The sequence below is a fragment of the Peromyscus californicus genome, unplaced genomic scaffold, assembly GCF_007827085.1.
Source record: "Peromyscus californicus insignis strain IS unplaced genomic scaffold, ASM782708v3 Scaffold_14__1_contigs__length_90479793_seg_2, whole genome shotgun sequence".
NCBI classification, from domain to species: Eukaryota; Metazoa; Chordata; class Mammalia; order Rodentia; family Cricetidae; genus Peromyscus; species Peromyscus californicus.
In genome coordinates, this window is record NW_026294436.1 from 59488931 (window position 1) to 59507594 (window position 18664).

The 18664-nt window shown below is 40.5% G+C and overlaps 1 protein-coding gene across 3 annotated transcripts in view; it reads left to right on the forward strand.

Annotated features, from left to right (window-relative positions):
• Window positions 1-18664, forward strand: part of Fmn2 (formin 2) — a 308323-nt gene that overhangs the window by 177482 nt on the left and 112177 nt on the right. For all 3 annotated transcript variants that reach the window (XM_052737699.1, XM_052737700.1, XM_052737701.1), the window contains 3 exons: window positions 15122-15213; window positions 15368-15497; window positions 16516-16662. In XM_052737699.1, coding sequence (XP_052593659.1) covers window positions 15122-15213; window positions 15368-15497; window positions 16516-16662 — 369 coding nt within the window. The remainder of the gene's footprint in view (window positions 1-15121; window positions 15214-15367; window positions 15498-16515; window positions 16663-18664) is intronic.

The window sequence follows — 18664 nt, forward strand, 5'->3', positions numbered from 1 at the left end:
TGTTCTTTCTCTGACTTACAACCTCTGCTATGATGGTTATTTTAAATACCTGCTATGAACCTTGCTTATCACGGAAACTAGATCCTGAGTTGAAATTACATTACGCATGAACAGAAAAAACAGTGGATGGCTTTGACGTATGATGCTCGATACGGTCATCAACTTTCCTTGCTTATTGCTCCTGATTACAACAGCTGAAATTTAATTGGGCAATAAATTTATTAAAGGAGTAAATAATTAGCTCTCTTAATCAGATGTAGAACTCCTACTTTGTTTGCCTTCACTGGACTTACTTAGTGGTTCCAGATGGCACCCCATGTATATTTGTTTCTGAATTATTTTGTGTTCTGTTGTGTTTACACAGAGGTAAGTGTTCAAAATTTGGAGGTTCCCCCCAAATACTCTATCAATTGGATATGTAACTTTCAGTTTCTGTGGCACATTATAGCCTTTTTAAAATTCACCTCAGCCCTTGAAATTTCAAAGATATTAAGTGGTTTTGTGTATTTCAAGAACAAGATCTGGAGGCAGTAGTGTGGGGATCTGTAGGTTGCTATACTGCTTACTTTTCTATTGCTTTGATAAAGTGCCTGACAGAAGTTCCTTGAGAAGAAGTTTATTTGGGTTTGAAAGTACAGTCCATCATGGCTGGGAAGGCATGGTAGCCAGACTGTAAGGCAGCCAGTCCCATTGTATCCACACTCAGGAAGCAGAGCTGAGTGCTAGTATTCCACTCACTTTCTCCTTTTTCTTCAGTCCTCAACCCCAGCCCATTGAATTCCACCACCCACATTCAGGATGCATCTTCCTATCTCAATGACACACTCCAGAGACTTCTTCCCAACAGACAGCCCTAGAGGTTTGTCTCCAAGGTGATTCTAAGTCCTGTCAAATTGACAACCAGGATTAATCATTACAGCCATGAAAGTACCCTGAAAGATTTTAATATTAGAAAAGGTATGGGCTGGCAAGATGGCTTAGTAGATTAGGCTACCTGCCACCAAGGCTGACAACCTGAATATCGTCCCTGGAACCCATGTGGTGGAAAGAGAGAACTGACTCCTATGAGTTGTTCTTTGAATTCCACTCACCCCACACATAAATACATAAGTGGAAAAAAAGAACAGTTAAAAAATTATTTTTTAATTCACCTCAGCCCTTGAAATTTAAAAAATATTAAGTGGTTTTGTGTATTTCAAGAACAAGATCTATAGTCAGTAGTGTGGGGATCTGTAGGTGAATAGAAATATACTCAACACATTCTCTTGAATATGCAAGAGGATAATTTAAGTGGCCCTTTAATAATGTATGTGTGTATTTTCCTTTCAAAATGCTGAGACCAAAATAGCTGTTTAAAGATACAAAGGGTATTTTACCAATTACATAATTTACACACACACACACACACACACACACACACACACACACACACACACACATATCTATGTATGTATAGATATCTTTAGTATTCACAAAATGAGAGATACCATCAAATCTCATATATTTCACATGGCCTACATGGGGTCTGCACCAGGTTCCCTGCATATAAACTGCAACTTTCAGTTTAGTACTTTTATGGAACTCCTGAATGTGTGAACGAAAGTGTCTCTGATTCTTGTGCCTACTCTTGAGACTCTTTATTTTCCTTTTGGCTTGGCTTGTCCAATATCAATGTGATGGTTTTTGTTTTATTTTATTTTATTTCATTGTGTCTTATTGTTATCTCTTTGAAGCCTGATCTTTGCTAATGAGAGACAGAAAGGGAATGGATTTGGATGGGAGAGGAGGTGGGGCAATACTGGGAGGAATAGAGGGAGTGGAAACTGTATTCAGATTATGTTGTATGAGAAAAGAATTTATGTTTAATAAAATGGATAGAAAGAATACATGCTTGCTGTGGAACAATACCTATATCAATGGGCATATTAACATGGGAGGGGGAAAATTTGCCAGGTTCTACCCCTAGAAGCTGGGAGAAGGAGCAATAACCTCTTTCAGGGATGAGACCCCTTGTTGGTTATGTAATGTAGAGTCATCAGCCTTGAAAAGAATATTCATACCACCAGCAAAAGTGTGTGTGTGTGTGTGTGTGTGTGTGTGTATGCATGTGTAAGACAATAATAATGAAAATGAGGAGATATGGGAAGAGTTTAAGGCAGGATAGCTGGAAGGCTGGAAGGTGCTAGAGAGAGGAAACAGAGAAAAGAAAGTGATGTACTTCTATTTCGGTTGAAAACACATTTTAAAAAAGAATAGCTACTTATGTCAGACTACTCTGGCAATTAATCTTAGAGTAAAGATTTGCTATGTTTGCCATTTTTTGTGAATGGTGAATGTGAAATGAAGTGATCTTGGCCCGCTGTGGTCAGTGTAAGATCATTCCTTGAAGGGAGTAAGATAGTCACTGAAGCAGCAGGAAGTACTAAAGTATGTTGGAGCGGTAAGGGTGCTCATCGTGAGCTGGTGAGTGAGGTGATTCTCAAATATTGGAAAGTACTGTGCTGCAGAGAACAGCTAGGGACATTCCTACATTTAGTTGGGTAGAATTATGTAAGGAAGTTGATTTAGGATTAGTAAGGACAGATAGGGTCAGGTTGCTCTGGGGTAGCAGAGCATCCCACATAGAAAGGCAAAAGTCTGTTTCTGTGTTATTGTTGGGACTGGGCTTAACCTGAAAAGTTGCCTCAGTTGATGTGGGATGAAAAAAACCTAGATGGATAAAAATGCACTTCTGTGTTCTGTGGTTCTCTCGAGCAATAGAACCAATAGAATGAGAGTATATTAAAGGGAAATTTATTAAATTGACATACTATATGGTGTGGGTTGTCCAACAATGGCAGCCTCACACTGAAGAGGCTGAGAATCAGACAGCTGCATAGTCACAAGGCTGTGTGTCCTAAGCAGTCCAAATCTGGAACCAAAGGGTTGGAAGGTTCCAGGAGAGTTGCTAGTCTTCAGTCTACATCAGAAGCCTGAATTAGCTGGTTTTGATATCAGTGGAGGAAGCAGCCGAGGCAGCAATAGGGAAGATGAACTTGCAGCAAGAGTGAAGGCAGTCAGGCAAAGAGCAAAGTTCCCTTTCCCATCTCTCTCTTATTTGGGATCCCACCAGAAGGGTCATCCACACTTAGGGTGGGTCTGCTCACATCAGATAATCTCATCAAGAAAACCTTCACAGGAATGTCTGGCAAGTTATGTTCAGTTCATTGGAGATCTAGTCAAGTTGGCAACGAAGGTCATCCATCACAAGAGTGTCGAGCTTTCCAAACAGAGCACAGACTTTGGAAACCAGATGAAATGGACACTCAGGCCTTTTTGATCTTTAAGTTTTGCTTCATTTTTTAAATAAGTATAGATTCATCATAGATTGCAAAATAGTACACTGATGTCCTAAATACCTTATCAGATTTCCCCAAGATCATATCTCAACAAGAGTAAACTGGCAATGGAAATTACATTGGTGTATTCTATGGACTGTTTCAGATTCTACCAGGTTCACATGCACTCCTCTTCTAGGGTGGAGGAGGTTGCATATGTACTTGTTTGGCTAGAAGGTCCTTATCCTTTTCATTAAATGTATTACTTTATTGCCACAATTGAGATACACAAGGCTTGCACCCCTAAACATGTCCCTTATGATGCCCCCCTTTTTTATTTAAGAAATGTTATTCATTTTACATACCAACCACAGACCCCCTTCCCACTCCTCCTCCCAATCCCCCCCAGCCTTCTCCACTCGGGCCCACTCCCCATCCTCTCCTCCAAAAGAGTAGGGGCTCCCATGGGGAGTCAGCAAAGCCTGGTACGTTCAGTTGAGGCAGGGCCAAGCCCCTCCCCACTGCATCAAGGCTGAGCAAGGCATCCCACCATAGGTAATGGGCTCCAGAAAGCCAGCTCATACACCATGCATAGATCCTGATCCCACTGCTAGGGTCCGCTCAAACAGACCAAGCTATACATCTGTCTCCCATATACAGAGGGCCTAGTCTGATCCCATGCAGGTTCCACAGCTGTTGGTCTAAAGATTGTGAGTTCCTATGAGCTTGGTTCAGTTGTCTCTGTAGATATCTCCATCATGATCTTGACCCCCACCCCTTGCTCATATAATCCCTCTTCCCTCTCTTCCACTGGACTCCTGGAGCTCAGCCTAATGATTGGCTCTGGATCTCTGCATCTGCTTCCATCAGTTACTGCTTGAAGGCTCTATGATGACAATTACGGCATTCACCAGTTTGATTACCAGGGCCAGTTCAGGCACCCTCTCCACTATTGCTAGTAGTCTAAGCTGGGGTCATCTTTGTGAATTCCTAGGAATTTCCCTAGCACCAGGTTTCTCCCTGACCCCATAATGTCTCCCTCTATTAAGATAGCTCTTTCATTGCTCTCCCACTCCATCCCTCCTCTGGTTCCCTTATGTTCTCATCTCCCACCCCCTCCCCTCCATTGCTCCCTCCCCGAGTCCCCAGTTTACTTATGGAGACCTCATCTGTTTCCCCTTCCCAAGGTGATCCATGTGTCCCTCTTAGGGTCCTTCTTGTTTCCTAGCTTCTCTGGAGCTGTGGGCTGTAGTCTGATTATTATGATGCCCTTTTAATTGTACCCTCTACCTTCTCTTTCTCTTTTCTTCACCTTTGGCAGCCAGCCTGTATGAGAATGCACTCATGCGCTCTCTCTCTCTCTCTCTCTCTCTCTCTCTCTCTCTCTCTCTCTCTCTCTCTCTCTGTCTCTCTCTGTCTCTCTCTCTGTCTCTGTCTCTGTCTCTCTCTCTCTCTCTCTCTCTTTCATACACACACACACACACACACACACACACACAAACCTGATGTATTTCCTAGAATTTTCTGAATTCTTGTGTTCTAATTCTTGCCTGGGTCTGTTGATGCTTGTGTCTAAAGGAAATTAATAATACTCATTGAGAGGTGCATCCTATGTAAAGTGGGTGAAGAAACCTGTGGCGGATCTGCATCCGTCCTCACGTTGCCAGACCATCTTAGAATAGTTGTCTTTTTTTCCCATGCTGTGTAGTGTGACTCTTTCAAGATCCACCCCGTTCTTAAGTCAGAGATAGACTAGAGATTCCACCTCCTCCTGGAAGTAGGCTATATTAAATCATAGTGAAAAGCAGATAATTGACAGTCAGTAGTTATCCTAAGGTCCTGAGATGGCGATGACAGAAATGGTGGTAAGGAGGCAGAAGGGCGAAGCTAGTTCTGCCTGGGTTCCCCAGACCCATCACAGGTGACTCTGCAGGGGAATTCTAAGGGTTACAGAAATCTGACTATGACCATACTGACACAAAGAAAAGAATGAGACAAAGCAGATGGAGCTCTCCTCAGATGATCTTCAAACAAGCAAATCCTGATTCCACAGAGACTGTTTGCAGCCATATGATTAGCTTACAGGAGGCCCATGCATGGCATATTGCTGATAGTTCCTGGAATGACATGAAGACCATGGGTAGTGGGGTCATAAGCCCACCCAGGATGCTGGCAGTCTCATGTTTCACTGAAGAATCTGCTTAAAGAATCTACCTTGTTGTTGATATTTATAGTTGACTCTCTTAAGTGATATAGTTTTGGAAATCAAAGTGAAATCCTTCTACAAAGTTCTCCATCAGTTGTATAAGAAGTACTCCTTGGAGCCTCACTTGGAAATGACAGCTATAATATGATTATATCTTGCACCTCAACCAACTCTTTCAGATCCAATTTGTTCTACTTCCTATTCCTTTGAACAGTCAAATGCTGATGGTATATGAAGGCAGAGAGAATGACCCCTTTGTCAAGGTGACTGCCTTTCTTGAAACCACCATGTGAACAAAGAGACACACATAAAAGTGAGCATTGCTCAAGAGAGGAAGCTCCTTCAATTAACCCCAACTAAAGTGATGATAAGCAGTGCATTGTCTCTTGAAGCAGAGAGTCGAGCAAAGGAGAAATACAGAGATGCGACTGAATACTTTTACAGCCAGCTGAAGTTTATTCTAAACCAAGCTGCATGTTTCAAACTCCAGATAATGTTTGTCTCACATGGCTGCAAAGGGCCTGGCATTGCTTCTCTAGTTCCTGTTGCAAGAAAAGATAACATCAAATAAATCTTGAATTGATTCTTGCCAAATTGAAAAAAAAAAAAAAAGGATCTTTCCGTGTACTCTGATGAAATAATACATTGCCTCCAGACTCTTGGTTGTGCTTAAAAAAAATGTTTTTTAAAGGTGTATGTTCACAGAATTTTGAAAAGAACTGGGACCCATCCAAAACAACAAGTACTTGATGTATTTCCTGGAATTTTATGAATGTCTCATAGCCTCTCAAATTTATCTGAAATCTTGTGTTGTAGATACTCTTGTCTGGGCCCATTCATGCTAGTGTCTAAAGGGAGTTGATTATATCCATTTAGAAGAGCTTTCTTTGTAAAGTGGCGAAGAAATCTATGGCTGATTTGTACCTGTCTTGATGTTGCCAGACTATCATGCAGACAGGGACGCACTGGCTTTCTAGTTAACATGGGTTTTGCATTTTGTATATCTGGAGTTGTTGAAAACATTGTTCCAAAAAGCCTTCCTGTGTTGGAGCGGAAGGTCACCCTGGATGTCTACATAAGTACTGGTCTAGATCACGTGATCATTGTTAGAGCAGGAGATTTAATTACAGTGGAATCCTTACAAATCAAACCTCAGAATTGTCTCTCAGGAAATGAAATGAAAGCCTCCTGTTTAAGCATACAATCCATGTGCAGCTGGCTGGAGCCTTCTGGATCAGGACAACGACATGCTGGAGGCTATCAAAACACCCGTGAACATTTACCTATAGTTCTAAAGAGAATGGGCAACTACCAAAAATTTCCCTCCCCCTCAAAAAAACCCTCATAATCCCACTATATACAGAAAAAATGGCTATAGTTTTTACTGTATTTCTTATTCTGTTAAAATACAAAATTTATCCTATAGTTTCTTGGACTTTTGACTTCATTAAAATCTGCTTTCTTGAGTATTTTGTTAGTTATGTAAAATTATTACAAAAGACCAGCATAACTTTTCCCCATTTTGGCAAGGAGTCTCAATTAGGCATGCATAGTGTCTGTGATTGTATTCCCTCACTTTCCCCGAACACCAGCCAAACACCTCCCATTTTGAATGCACCTGGCAGTCATAGAAGTGTGTACACTTGGGTCTCCTGAGCTGTGAAGATTGTTCTCAAACACAGAGCCAGGTTGTGATGTCCAAGGAGACCTGTATTACCAGGGACCATGGGCTGCCTTCCCCACTGTGCTGGAAAAGAAGAGGAAGAAAAGAGTGGCAGGGGAAGGACTGGGCGAAGGGGTGACTGCTGGGGGAAGGAAGTGAGGTTTATGTCGGAAAGAAGGACGTTTTAGTGTTGCACTGGCAGATATGAAAAGTGATTGGGTTAGAGGAAAAGGGTTAGTTCAAATAGGGAGACCATGCGGAGAAATAGAAGAGCAAGGTTGTTGATGCTGGAGTGGAGGAAATAATTTGTTTGAAGGGCTGTTCCTACAGAATATCTCATTAGCCAGAGAAAGGCATATTTCCTCCAGCCACCATCCAGTGTAAAATGGGATTCTTGGCCAAGATTATTGTTCTCATAGATGTGCTGATGTCCATTACTCTACAGCCAAACACCCCTGTCGCTGTACCCTACTCTTTCAACTCCTGCTAATTATATTTTCTATTCCAGAAAGGAGTGTTTAAATTGAAAGCAGAGTAAGAATTAAACATAAATGAGGAAACTAGAAAGCAATTCAATTGAATCTTCCTTCAGATATTTATTAAATGCCAGCTTTGTTTTGGCATGTGTGTTGAGCTATCAGTACAATGAGGAGCAAAATCATCAATTATTTTCATACCATAGATCTATTTTCCTAGGCCTTGAATGGTCTTTTAAAGTTATGATATGTGCTCCTGGGGAAAAATGCATTTCTACAGGGATGATTTATTACGTGGGGGCAAGTGGTTGGAGAGTTCACTATATGTTGGGTTCTGAAAGGCCTCTCCAGACTAAAAAGATTGGAACTGAAGCAAGCGTGGGTAGATGTGGAGAGCAAGAAGTGTAGGGAACATTTTGGGTAAAAGGAATAGCATTGATGGTATAAGAACCCAATCTATTTGAGGAACAAGGAGAAATCCATTAAGAATGGAACATAGGTAGCAAGTAGATGACAGTATTGGCTTTGTAAGAATGCTGAGGTCTGCGATATCTAGGAATGATGAATAGCCATTGAAGACTTTTAAATAGGGTATGCATTATCTTCTATGTATCACTAACAAGCAGCCAAATAAAAAAATCACCATTGTGTTATAAGAGAGCCAGAGGTGGTTTTTCAGGCACTAGGCAGGCAAGATATTGAAGCAGAGAATTAAGTGATCATAGTAGTTAGGACCAGAATGTTGGCAATAGAGGTGCCTGTGAGACTCTGCGATCTATTGGGTATAGAAATAAAGTACAGAGACATCTAGATGACCTCTCAGATCTCTGGGTAGGAGCATTGTTTCAGGTATTGGAATAAGGATCATTGAAGGTCTGGGGAGAAGAAAATACGAGTTTGATTTTAGAGATGTTGATTAAAAATGTTAAAAAAGTAGTTGTCTACATGGAGCAAAAGTCTTGGTTAGAATGAAATACAGACTAAAGATACATGTCATGTCATTGTTAGGAATAATTAATAAAAGAGATGCATGGCATCAGAGATTGAGAAAGTCAGAAAAGGTGTGGTATTAAATTTATGAAAAAGATGTAAGTAAGTATAAGATTACCCAAAATATTTAGAAGTAACAGACTTTGGTCCTTGAGGAGAGGGGCAAAGATTTAATAGAGAAATCTCATGAAATTGGGAAGAATCTGGACAAAAGAATTTGGAGAGGTCTTGCCTGCCCTAATATTTCTACTGTATATCCCTCAGACTACTCATAGCTTTGGGATACTAATTGGTACTAGGTAGTCATTCTCTCTTTTCTCACATACATACCTGTTTTGTGCTGTATTTAAGGGATATGAATAAAGAAATTAAATAGCCTGAACCAGCATAACTTCTAAGACTTTATATTTAGCATCGTGAGTTTTCAAAATCAATACAGTATATATACTTCAAGGGATCTCAGGAGTTCAAATCTGTGTCCTCTGGCACACCATTTGAAATACAAGATGGCATTTGCTGATTAACACATGGATAGACATGAGCAACAGAAATGGAATATCAATTGTCTCTCAATAACTTGATAGTAAAATCCTAATGCTAAAGCGCCCGCATACCTGTGTCACAGGGCAAAAAGAAATCAAGCCAATTCTTACATTGATGCATCTGCCCTATTGTGTAGTTGTAACACAAATTCTTAAATGGACTTAATAAAAACCCAGGGACTGGAGAGATGGCTCAGCGGTTTAGAACACTGGCTGCTCTTCTAGAGAACTGCGGTTCAATTCCCAGCACCTGCATGGCAGCTCATAACTGTCTGTAACTCCAGTTCCAGGGCATCCAACACCCTCATACCAATGCACATAAAATGAAATTAAATTAAAAATTAAAAAAAAAAAACAAAGCCAAATATTGGGGTAAATGCTGAAGGATCAGAGAGACAAAGGAACAAGCCACAGCCACCACCTCTTACCTCACCCACTCCTCAGCCTGAAAAAGCCTCTAGCTGAAAGGGATGCTTCTGCCGAAAAGCCTTTAGTTCTTGTCTCCTCACTCCTTATATACCTTTCTCTGCCCAGCCATCACTTCCTGGGATTAAAGGCGTGTGTGCTTCCCAGTACTTGGATTAAAGGTGTGTGCCACCACTGCCTTGCTCTGTTTTCTCTCCTAGACTGAGTCAATCTCATGTAGTCCAGGGTGGCTTTGAACTCACAGAGATAGAGACGAATCTCTGCCTCCTGAGTGCTAAGATTAAAGATGTGTACCACCACTGCCTGAACTCTGTGTTTACTCTACTGGTTTGTTCTGTTCTCTGATCTTCAGGCAAATTTTATTAGGGTACACAATATATCATCACAAGCAAGTTTCATAATGTCAGAAGGCGCTATACAGGGTGCTGGGGTTGGAAGAAGTGGTCAACAGTCTTACCCAGCTGTGAATCCTGCCAGCTGCAAGAAAGACCAGCTACATCAAGTATCACAGAGATCTGCCTGTAGAGGGAATCTTAGAAGGTCTTATTAATAAAATCAAACCCAGGCCAGATATTCGGTTGAACACTGGAAGATCAGAGAACCAGAACAAGCCACAGCTACCTCACCTCGCCAGATCCTCAGCTGGTCTTGTTTCCTCAGACTGGAAGCTTCTGAGTCCTCATCCAAATGGGTCTGTGCTGCTAGAAGCCTGAAAGCTTAACCAGCCAAATGCTTAACCAGGCCAAAATGCTTCTAGTTCCTGGTTCTCATGCCTTATCTATCTTTCTGCCTTCTACCATCACTCCCTGGGATTAAAGGCTCGCTTTCTAGGATTAAAGCCGTGAGTCACCATGCTTGGCTTTATCCTTGAACACATGGATTTCTGCCTACCTCTGCCTCCCAAGTGCTGGGATTAAAGGCGTGTGCTACCACTGCCTATCCTCTATGTTTAATATTGTGGCTGTTCTGTCTCTGACCCCAGATAAGTTTATTAGGATGCACAATATTTCAAGGAACACAATACCACCCACACCTGCCTGTTGCTTGAGTTTTCCTGCCTGGCCCACAGTCAGGACAAATCTCTCTCACCTGCCAGTCCCACAGCCACTCAGACCCGACCAAGTAAACACAGAGACTTATATTGGTTACAAACTGTATGGCCGTGGCAGGCTTCTTGCTAACTGTTCTTACAGCTTAAATCAATCCATTTCTATTAATCTATACCTTGCCACATGGCTCGTGGCTTACCGGCATCTTTACATGCTGTTTGTCATCGTGGCGGCTGGCAGTGTCTCTCTGACTCAGCCTTCCACTTCCCAGCTTTATTCTCCTCCTTGTCCCGCCTACACTTCCTACCTAGCCAATGGCCAATCAGTGTTTTATTTATTGACTAATTAGCAACACATTTGCCATACAGAACGTCCCACAGCACCTGCCATTGGTCAATGTGCAGTGAATAAGAGTGTGAAGTGCTCAGCCCTAAATGGGACATTTATATCCCATCCCTCATGTCAAGACTCAGAGATCATCCATGATTTAAAAAAGGGGGGCGAGGGGTAGAATGATTGTAAAAGCCATAGATTGCCAAAGACTGCTGTGAAATAGTGCTTTTCACGCATGAAAAGAGAGCCATTGTACTCCTGAACTTATAGTGGTTGTGATTGCCTATGCATTAGACAAGATCAAAACAGTCAAAATCCCAGCATGGATGCAGGAGGGATTCATGAAGTCCCACCCCAAAGAAGGAGCTATTGACCACTGATGACTGTCAAGGGCTCTGGGTCTTAGGATAGTGAGGGAATTAGTGATGAAAATCAGGAAATCTGGGTCTGCACCAGCTTGTGATTTGGTGAATGGGATGCCTGAGTTTTTGGTATCATGATTTTTAGTAACTGCCGAAAATACCTGGATTAGCAGCAACTGGGATTCACTTTTAGGCAAGCAGTAAATCTTGGGGAAGGGTCTAATCTAATCTAATTCTTCTGCAAATAAACAGAATGGAACTGGGGAAGATGTGCACATAGTTAAAATATGGAAGTCTCCAGAGATGCAGTCCTTGTTGTCCTATAGACTAAAAATGATTTCATTTGGCAAAGTCTTGAGTGAATGTAAGCAAACAGGGCTTGGACACAGAAGGTTTCTTAAGTGACTGAAACTAGAAATCTTCTGTTATTAATTGGTGTGTAAGTATGTGATATGTAGCAAATGACTCTCATCACCATCAGCAAGCTCTAAGTGTCACACGAACAACATCAACACATGAGAGTTACATATAATTTTCAAAAACAATATAAGAAAGTAGCTATAGAAGACCCACATGAGCAAGAGTGGTTTATTTTCAGCTTGATAGATTGTATTATGGGATTTTGCATACTTTGGGTGGGTATAGCCCTCTTTTTGTATCTATTTATTTGTGTGCTAACACTCAACAGAACTGATTCCATTTCTGGCATGCACAAGTATCTATTTTAGACATTATTTTGCCTCTTAAGGCCCTTCACAATACCACTAGGATGATAAATAATTGCCATTATTTACCTATCATGCCTTTAGTGTTTGTTGCTCATCCTTGGGTTTTCTGCCTTTTCTCTGCCTGTGCTCACTAGATTTATGTCATCTTGACACAAACTATAGTCATCTGAGAGGAGGAAACCATGAGGTCAGGCTGTGGAGTCAGCTTATAGAGCATTTTCTTAATTAGTGACTCCTGGGGGAGGGCCCAGCCCATTGTGGGTGGTGCCACCCCTTGAGCGGGTGATCCCAGGTTCTATAAGAAAGCAGGCTGAGCAAGCCATGTGGAGCAAGCCAGGAAACAGCATCCCTCCATGATCTCTGCATTAGCTCCTGCCTTCATGTTCCTGCTCTGTTTGAGTAGTTGTCCTGACTTCCTTTGATGATGAACAGTGATATGGACGTGTAAGCCAAATAAACTCTTTCCTCCCCAACTTGCTTTTTAAGGTCATGGTGTTTTTTCACAGCAATAGAAACTCTAAGTTACTCCCCAAATCAGGAAGCTACCTTCTGCTGTTTATTAGTTGTTTATTTGTTTCCTTATTCATTTCTTGCCTAATTTCCTATCTTTTGGTTTTTTTTAAGTTACCTATTGATAAATATATACCACAAACCATATTAGTTAGTGGGATGCAAAGACACATAAGACAGGATCTTTTTCTCAGAAAGTTTAAATTTCGATCTAGAAAGTTGTTTGTGTGTTTAACTATCATCATCATCATCATCATCATCATCATCTAGATACTGTGATAAACACAGGAATGAAACAAAGCATATGGCAGCTCTCATTTATTCTGTTTCTTGGGGGGGGGGAAATGCATTATAATGAAAATGGGGGTGGGGGGCAGGGGCAGGGCAAGCTTTCCCAAGGTGATATTTTGGGAAAACCAAGTGTATTAAACCAAGAGGGAGTTATAAGACCTAGCCCAAATTCTTCTTTGGCTTTTATTTGGCAATGTGATATCTCTCTTCCAACCATACTCCCGCCCCTTGTCACAGGGCTCTTTGTGATCTGTACTATAGCTATTTGGACTGTCACTCCATAAAGTTAAGAACTAAATAAACAACCATTCTTTATAAATTTAGCCTGTGTCAAGTATTTTATCAGTATCAGTGAAAACAAGGACTAGTATGAGAATTTAGCACTATGACTATGTGTTGACTGTGTGTGTGTGTGTGTGTGTGTGTGTGTGTGTGTGTGTGTGTGTGTGTGCAGATGTTTGTATGAGGCGGCACTAAGTGAGCTCCATAGAGAAAAATCAAAACCAGAATGGATACCATCATGCACATGCATCCTTGAAGAGGAAAAGTGTGTAGGTGGAATGGGCAAAGTGAAAGTTCCTCTCTGCTGTCCCTGAGCTGTACCTTCAGACCAGGGCAGCTGTGTTTCTTCTAAAATGAGCAGAATTGGCTTGACCCCAAACGGGATCACAGAATACTTAGCAGTCGTTAAATGTGTCTGAATGCACAACAACCAAAATTCATTTGCAATCCAAATGTAATGATGCTGAGGTGATTCTAGAAGCCTTTGCACTTTGTCCTGCACATGCCATACATACATTTGCAAGAAACATTGCCTGAGCATGTTGACTCAGGTTTGAAATGATTTTATGTTATAGACCATAGTGTTTTACTGAGTATACAGTGTGTGTGTGTGTGTGTGTGTGTGTGTGTGTGTGTGTGTGTGTGTGCGCGCGCGCGCGCGCTTGCTTTTGTAGGAACATAATGGTTTAATCACAGAAAACAAGGATTGTTCAGTTGTCCTACTCTCCTTCCTCAGTATATATCAAGCTCTTCTTACGCTAAGGAAGTGTGGAAGACACATAACAACCTGAAATTCTGCAAAGAGTTTAACTTTTATATAAGCCTATTATAGTTGATGGAATTTACCTCTTTTCATATCTTTCTAACACATCACATCCCAAAGAAAAATGTATCCGATTCTCTGTGTCAGCGCCCCACTTTGGTTGACCTGTCATTGATTAAAGATGCTTCTTTTTGAGGTTAGATAGTTATGTCTTCGTTTTTGAATAACTAATTAACTAACATAGAGCAGTTCACTAGCATGGATGCTGCCTACATATTCCCTAGGGACCTCTTTACTCAGTCTTATACATCCATTCTAACCTAATACAGTTTTAAGTTCTGACGGGTTTTAAGTTCTGAGGACTGCCTTTCTAACTCAACACATGGCCATATATATGACGCTGGAGTTCATATGGACGATGCAATCTAGGCTCATTGGACATATCTTTGTGAGGTATAAAATTATGTCTGAGTAGAAATAAAACTGATACCAATGTTCTGTAAGAAGAAATAAGTGTGTGCTTCTGTAAACCTTTTGCTTGTATTAAAAATGAAGATTATTCTTTCCCATGAAGAGACAAAATTTGTAGCTTACAATTATAAACAGTAGAAGGAGACAAAAGCAAAATATGGCTGGAGCTATTTTTGTATCAAAAAATCATGTTCAACAAAAGCATGAAAATCTTTTATTTTTGTTCCATGTTTTAATAGCTTAATTGCACTTTTCTTTTCTCCAAGTATAACAAAAGCAATACACAATCATTGCAATAGTTGGATATTTTTAAAGACATTTAACATCAAATTACTTCCAAATTTAACTTGTTTGAGATCTGAATGAGAACTATTATGTTAAAACAAAATTATGACTTTCTAGAAAGTAATATAAATAGACAAATTAATGAAAAATTGAAAAACATTACTTTATGCTTTAATGAATAAATATCTTTCAGATCACTAATAGTCAACAGCATTATGTGGGGGATTTAAGCAGGATCTGGATTTTATTATGCATATTTACACTTTAAAATGCCTCACATATTAAGTCAAGTTTTAGCACAACAGATGCTAAGAAATTAAAATATAGAGAATTCTACTGTATTGCAATCACTATTATCTAAAGGAAGCCCTTGAAGAGATTTAAAAAAAAAAAAAAGACACTTGGCTTTTTTTTTTTTTCCTTCCAGAGAGCACAGTCAGATGAACTGGAAAAAATTGAAAAGCACAGTCGATCTTCCAAAGACAAGGAAAATGCCAAGTCTCTTGACAAACCTGAACAGTAAGTGTGTCTAGGGACCTGGGTGGGCAGTCAAGGCTGTGGGTGGGCTTCTCACAGTGGGAAGTGATGGGCCCTGGGTGCATGTTTGATATAGAGGAAGCACTACTGTTCAGGTGGCTTACAGTTTCCTCCCTCCTTGCCTTTGTCTGCCTAGGTTCCTGTATGAGCTGTCACTAATCCCCAACTTCTCAGAGCGAGTCTTCTGCATCCTGTTTCAGTCAACATTTTCGGAGAGCATTTGTTCAATTCGTCGCAAACTGGAATTGCTGCAGAAATTGTGTGAGGTAGGTTCCGGACCAGAGAAGTGAACGCAAATTCTGGTATTTAATTGTGTTCAGTTGTGTTCTTATTTATTTTTATGATTTTTGTTTACTTGAAGTACTTGAAAATTCAAGGGATAGCAGTCCCACATGAGGGAATATTTGAGGACTAGGCTTCGGGAATAAAGTATGTGTTCAGTCGTATTCCCAAGGCAGTGGGACCGCATTGAGATCCTAGACATTTTATATCAGTCTCCTAGGATCTCAGATCCCAATGCTTTCACCAAAACCAAAGCCCCATTTTCCATATTCTGTCAGATATCAGACTTCCAAATGGAAATGATTTGAAGGCACACCCTTTACCTTTGTTTGGGTTGTTTGTTTGGCATGGCCCCTTAGTAAAGTGTTAATATTTATTGTACCCAAATCACTTTTGGAATAGTCATTTAACTCCATGGAAGATCTACTCTTCTGAATGCAACAAATAAGTTTTGGGCTGGAAAGACCAATATTAGCATTTAAAGCAGTTTATCAAAAATCAACAGAAATGTTTGTTCTGATTGGGGAAATCATCTCCAAGAATAGAAAGATATTACCAGAAACACTTTCAGTGAAAGTGGCACAAAAACCTGCAGGCAGACAGGGTTCTGGGAGTGGAGAGCATGATCTTGTGGCAAACCTAAATCTGGAAGTCAATCTTTATAAGTGCTTTTTGGAATTCTACAGTTTATGCCAGAAATCTGTATTGTACCTAACATTCAGACAATTAAGGATAGTAGAGGTGATAATATTTTCTAGAAATTCTCATTGTATGTAGACCAGAATGGGTATCTCTTGGCTTCTACAATCATGCTTGTTGGTATCATACCATTGTAAAGCAAACTTTGAGATGCTGTTTTTAAAGTATACAAAATAATATAAAAGGACATAGTTTGGCTGTTACTCAAAACTATCAGTATAATATGATTAACTTGATATTGATTTTGTATGATTCAAATAAAACAGTGTCTAAGAGAAACGTCTTTGCCATCCTGTCTTATAGACATTAAAAAATGGACCAGGGGTCATGCAAGTCCTGGGTTTGGTTCTAGCCTTTGGGAACTACATGAATGCTGGAAATAAGACTCGGGGACAGGCAGATGGCTTTGGACTGGATATTCTGCCGAAGCTAAAGGATGTCAAAAGCAGTGTAAGTATTTTGTGTTAATGGTTGCACCAAATTGAAGACATTTTCTTTTTAAATAGTTTTGGCTTTAAACAAGATATAATAAGTATCCCTTTCTGTTCTGAGTTCAAAAGTTTCACACACACACACACACACACACACACACACCACATGAACATATGTTTATGTAACTTTTGAAGTAGTGTCTTATATAGCCCAAAATAGCCTCAGGCTTGCTATATAAGTGAAGATGACCTTGAAATCTGGACTCTTAGGTTTCTTCTCCAAACTGGTTGGTTCTACATGTGTGAGCCTCTATTTCTGGCAAAAGTTCAGCATATTCTGAGCTAGGTAAAAGTAGATCATCTGCCTATCTGTATTTTAAAGGAGTGATAATTTTCCTAATGGAAATATGTAATGAATAATTATGTAATATAATGTTTTTAAATAAAACTAAGTATTTCTTCTTGTATCAAGCCTGCTCGGTTTTTTGGGGGGGCGGGGCGGGGCAGGTGTTGTTTTGTTTGAAACTGAGGACTAATCATTTTCAGTGAATTAGAGACTTTGCCCGTTGTCTTTTCTTCTCTAGGCAGTGTGTAAAACAAACCAAACATTATTGAAAGTCGCTCATTAATGAAATATAAATGACAATCCCACTTTCCTCTACACTGTACACTGTTCTTTCTGCTGGCATGTATGTCCAAGTCTAAGTCTGATTTCAAACCTAGGTTTTTTGTTTCTTGTGGGGTTTTTGGTGTTGTTATTGTTTTGTTTTTGTTTGTTTGTTTGAGGTAGGGTTTCTCTGTGTAGCCCAGGCTGTCCTGGAACTAGCCATGTAGCACACGCTGGCCTTGAATTCAAGCGATCCACCTGCTTCTGCTTTTCAAGTGCTGGGATTCAACGTATACATCACCACCACCTGGCTGACTTAGTTATTTTTAACCCTAGTTCTCTGGGATGGTTTTGCTCTTGTTGTTTAGAATTAATACTGAGGCGATTGTAGAGTAGAAATGAGAAGGTAAAGTTAGGGATGACAATCAGACTTACCAATGAAAGTCTGAGATGGTAAACTCTAGCTAGAGTTTTCCTGCCTGGCCCATAGTCAGGATAAATCTCTGTCACCTGCCAGTCCCACAGCCGCTCAGACCCAACCAAGTAAACACAGAGACTTATATTGGTTACAAACTGTATGGCCTTGGCAGACTTCTTGCTAACTGTTTTTATATCTTAAATTAATCCATTTCTATAAATCTATACCTTGCCATGTGGCTTGTGGCTTACCAGCATCTTCTCATGCTGCTTGTCATGGTGGTGGCTGGTAGTGTCTCCTTCCACCTTCCTGTTCTCTCAATCTTCCTCTCTGTTAGTCCTGCCTGTACTTCCTGCCTGGCCACTGGCCAATCAGTGTTTTATTTATTGACCAATCAGAGCAACAGATTTGACATACAGACCATCCCACAGCAGTAAACTTAGAAAGTAAAAGTCACGCTTCCCTGAAAGAGAATTGCTGTACAGAAAGAACATCAGGGTGGGAGAAAATATGAGAACATTTTTAAGTATTGAGTTTGAATAAATGATTGTAGAAGTAAAATTGTCATCCTGAGAGAATGCAGTCCTCGTCTTCATGAGAGAGAGATGCAACATGCGTTCATCATCCTCATGAGTGAGATGCAGCATGCAGTCATCATCCTTATAAGGGACATGCAGCATGTGGTCATTGTCCTCATGAGAGAGCTGCTTCTTCTAGTCTCTTTAATCAGTCAGGACTCAACTTCTTACTGGTTCCCCACGTTTGCACTAAGCATTTAACAATCTCTAAGTGTCTACAATGCCAGACACCGCATTTCTGAAATTGGATAACAGTCTTTTTGTTAGTTCAGTTTGGGGTTGGGGTTGTTTGTTGTTTGCTTATTTGTGAGACATGGTCCCCACATAGGCTGACCTCAATCTCCAGGCAGTCCTGCCTCAGCTTCCCTAGTGCTAGGATTACAGTCTCAACTCATTTTCTCTTGTACACTAACATCAG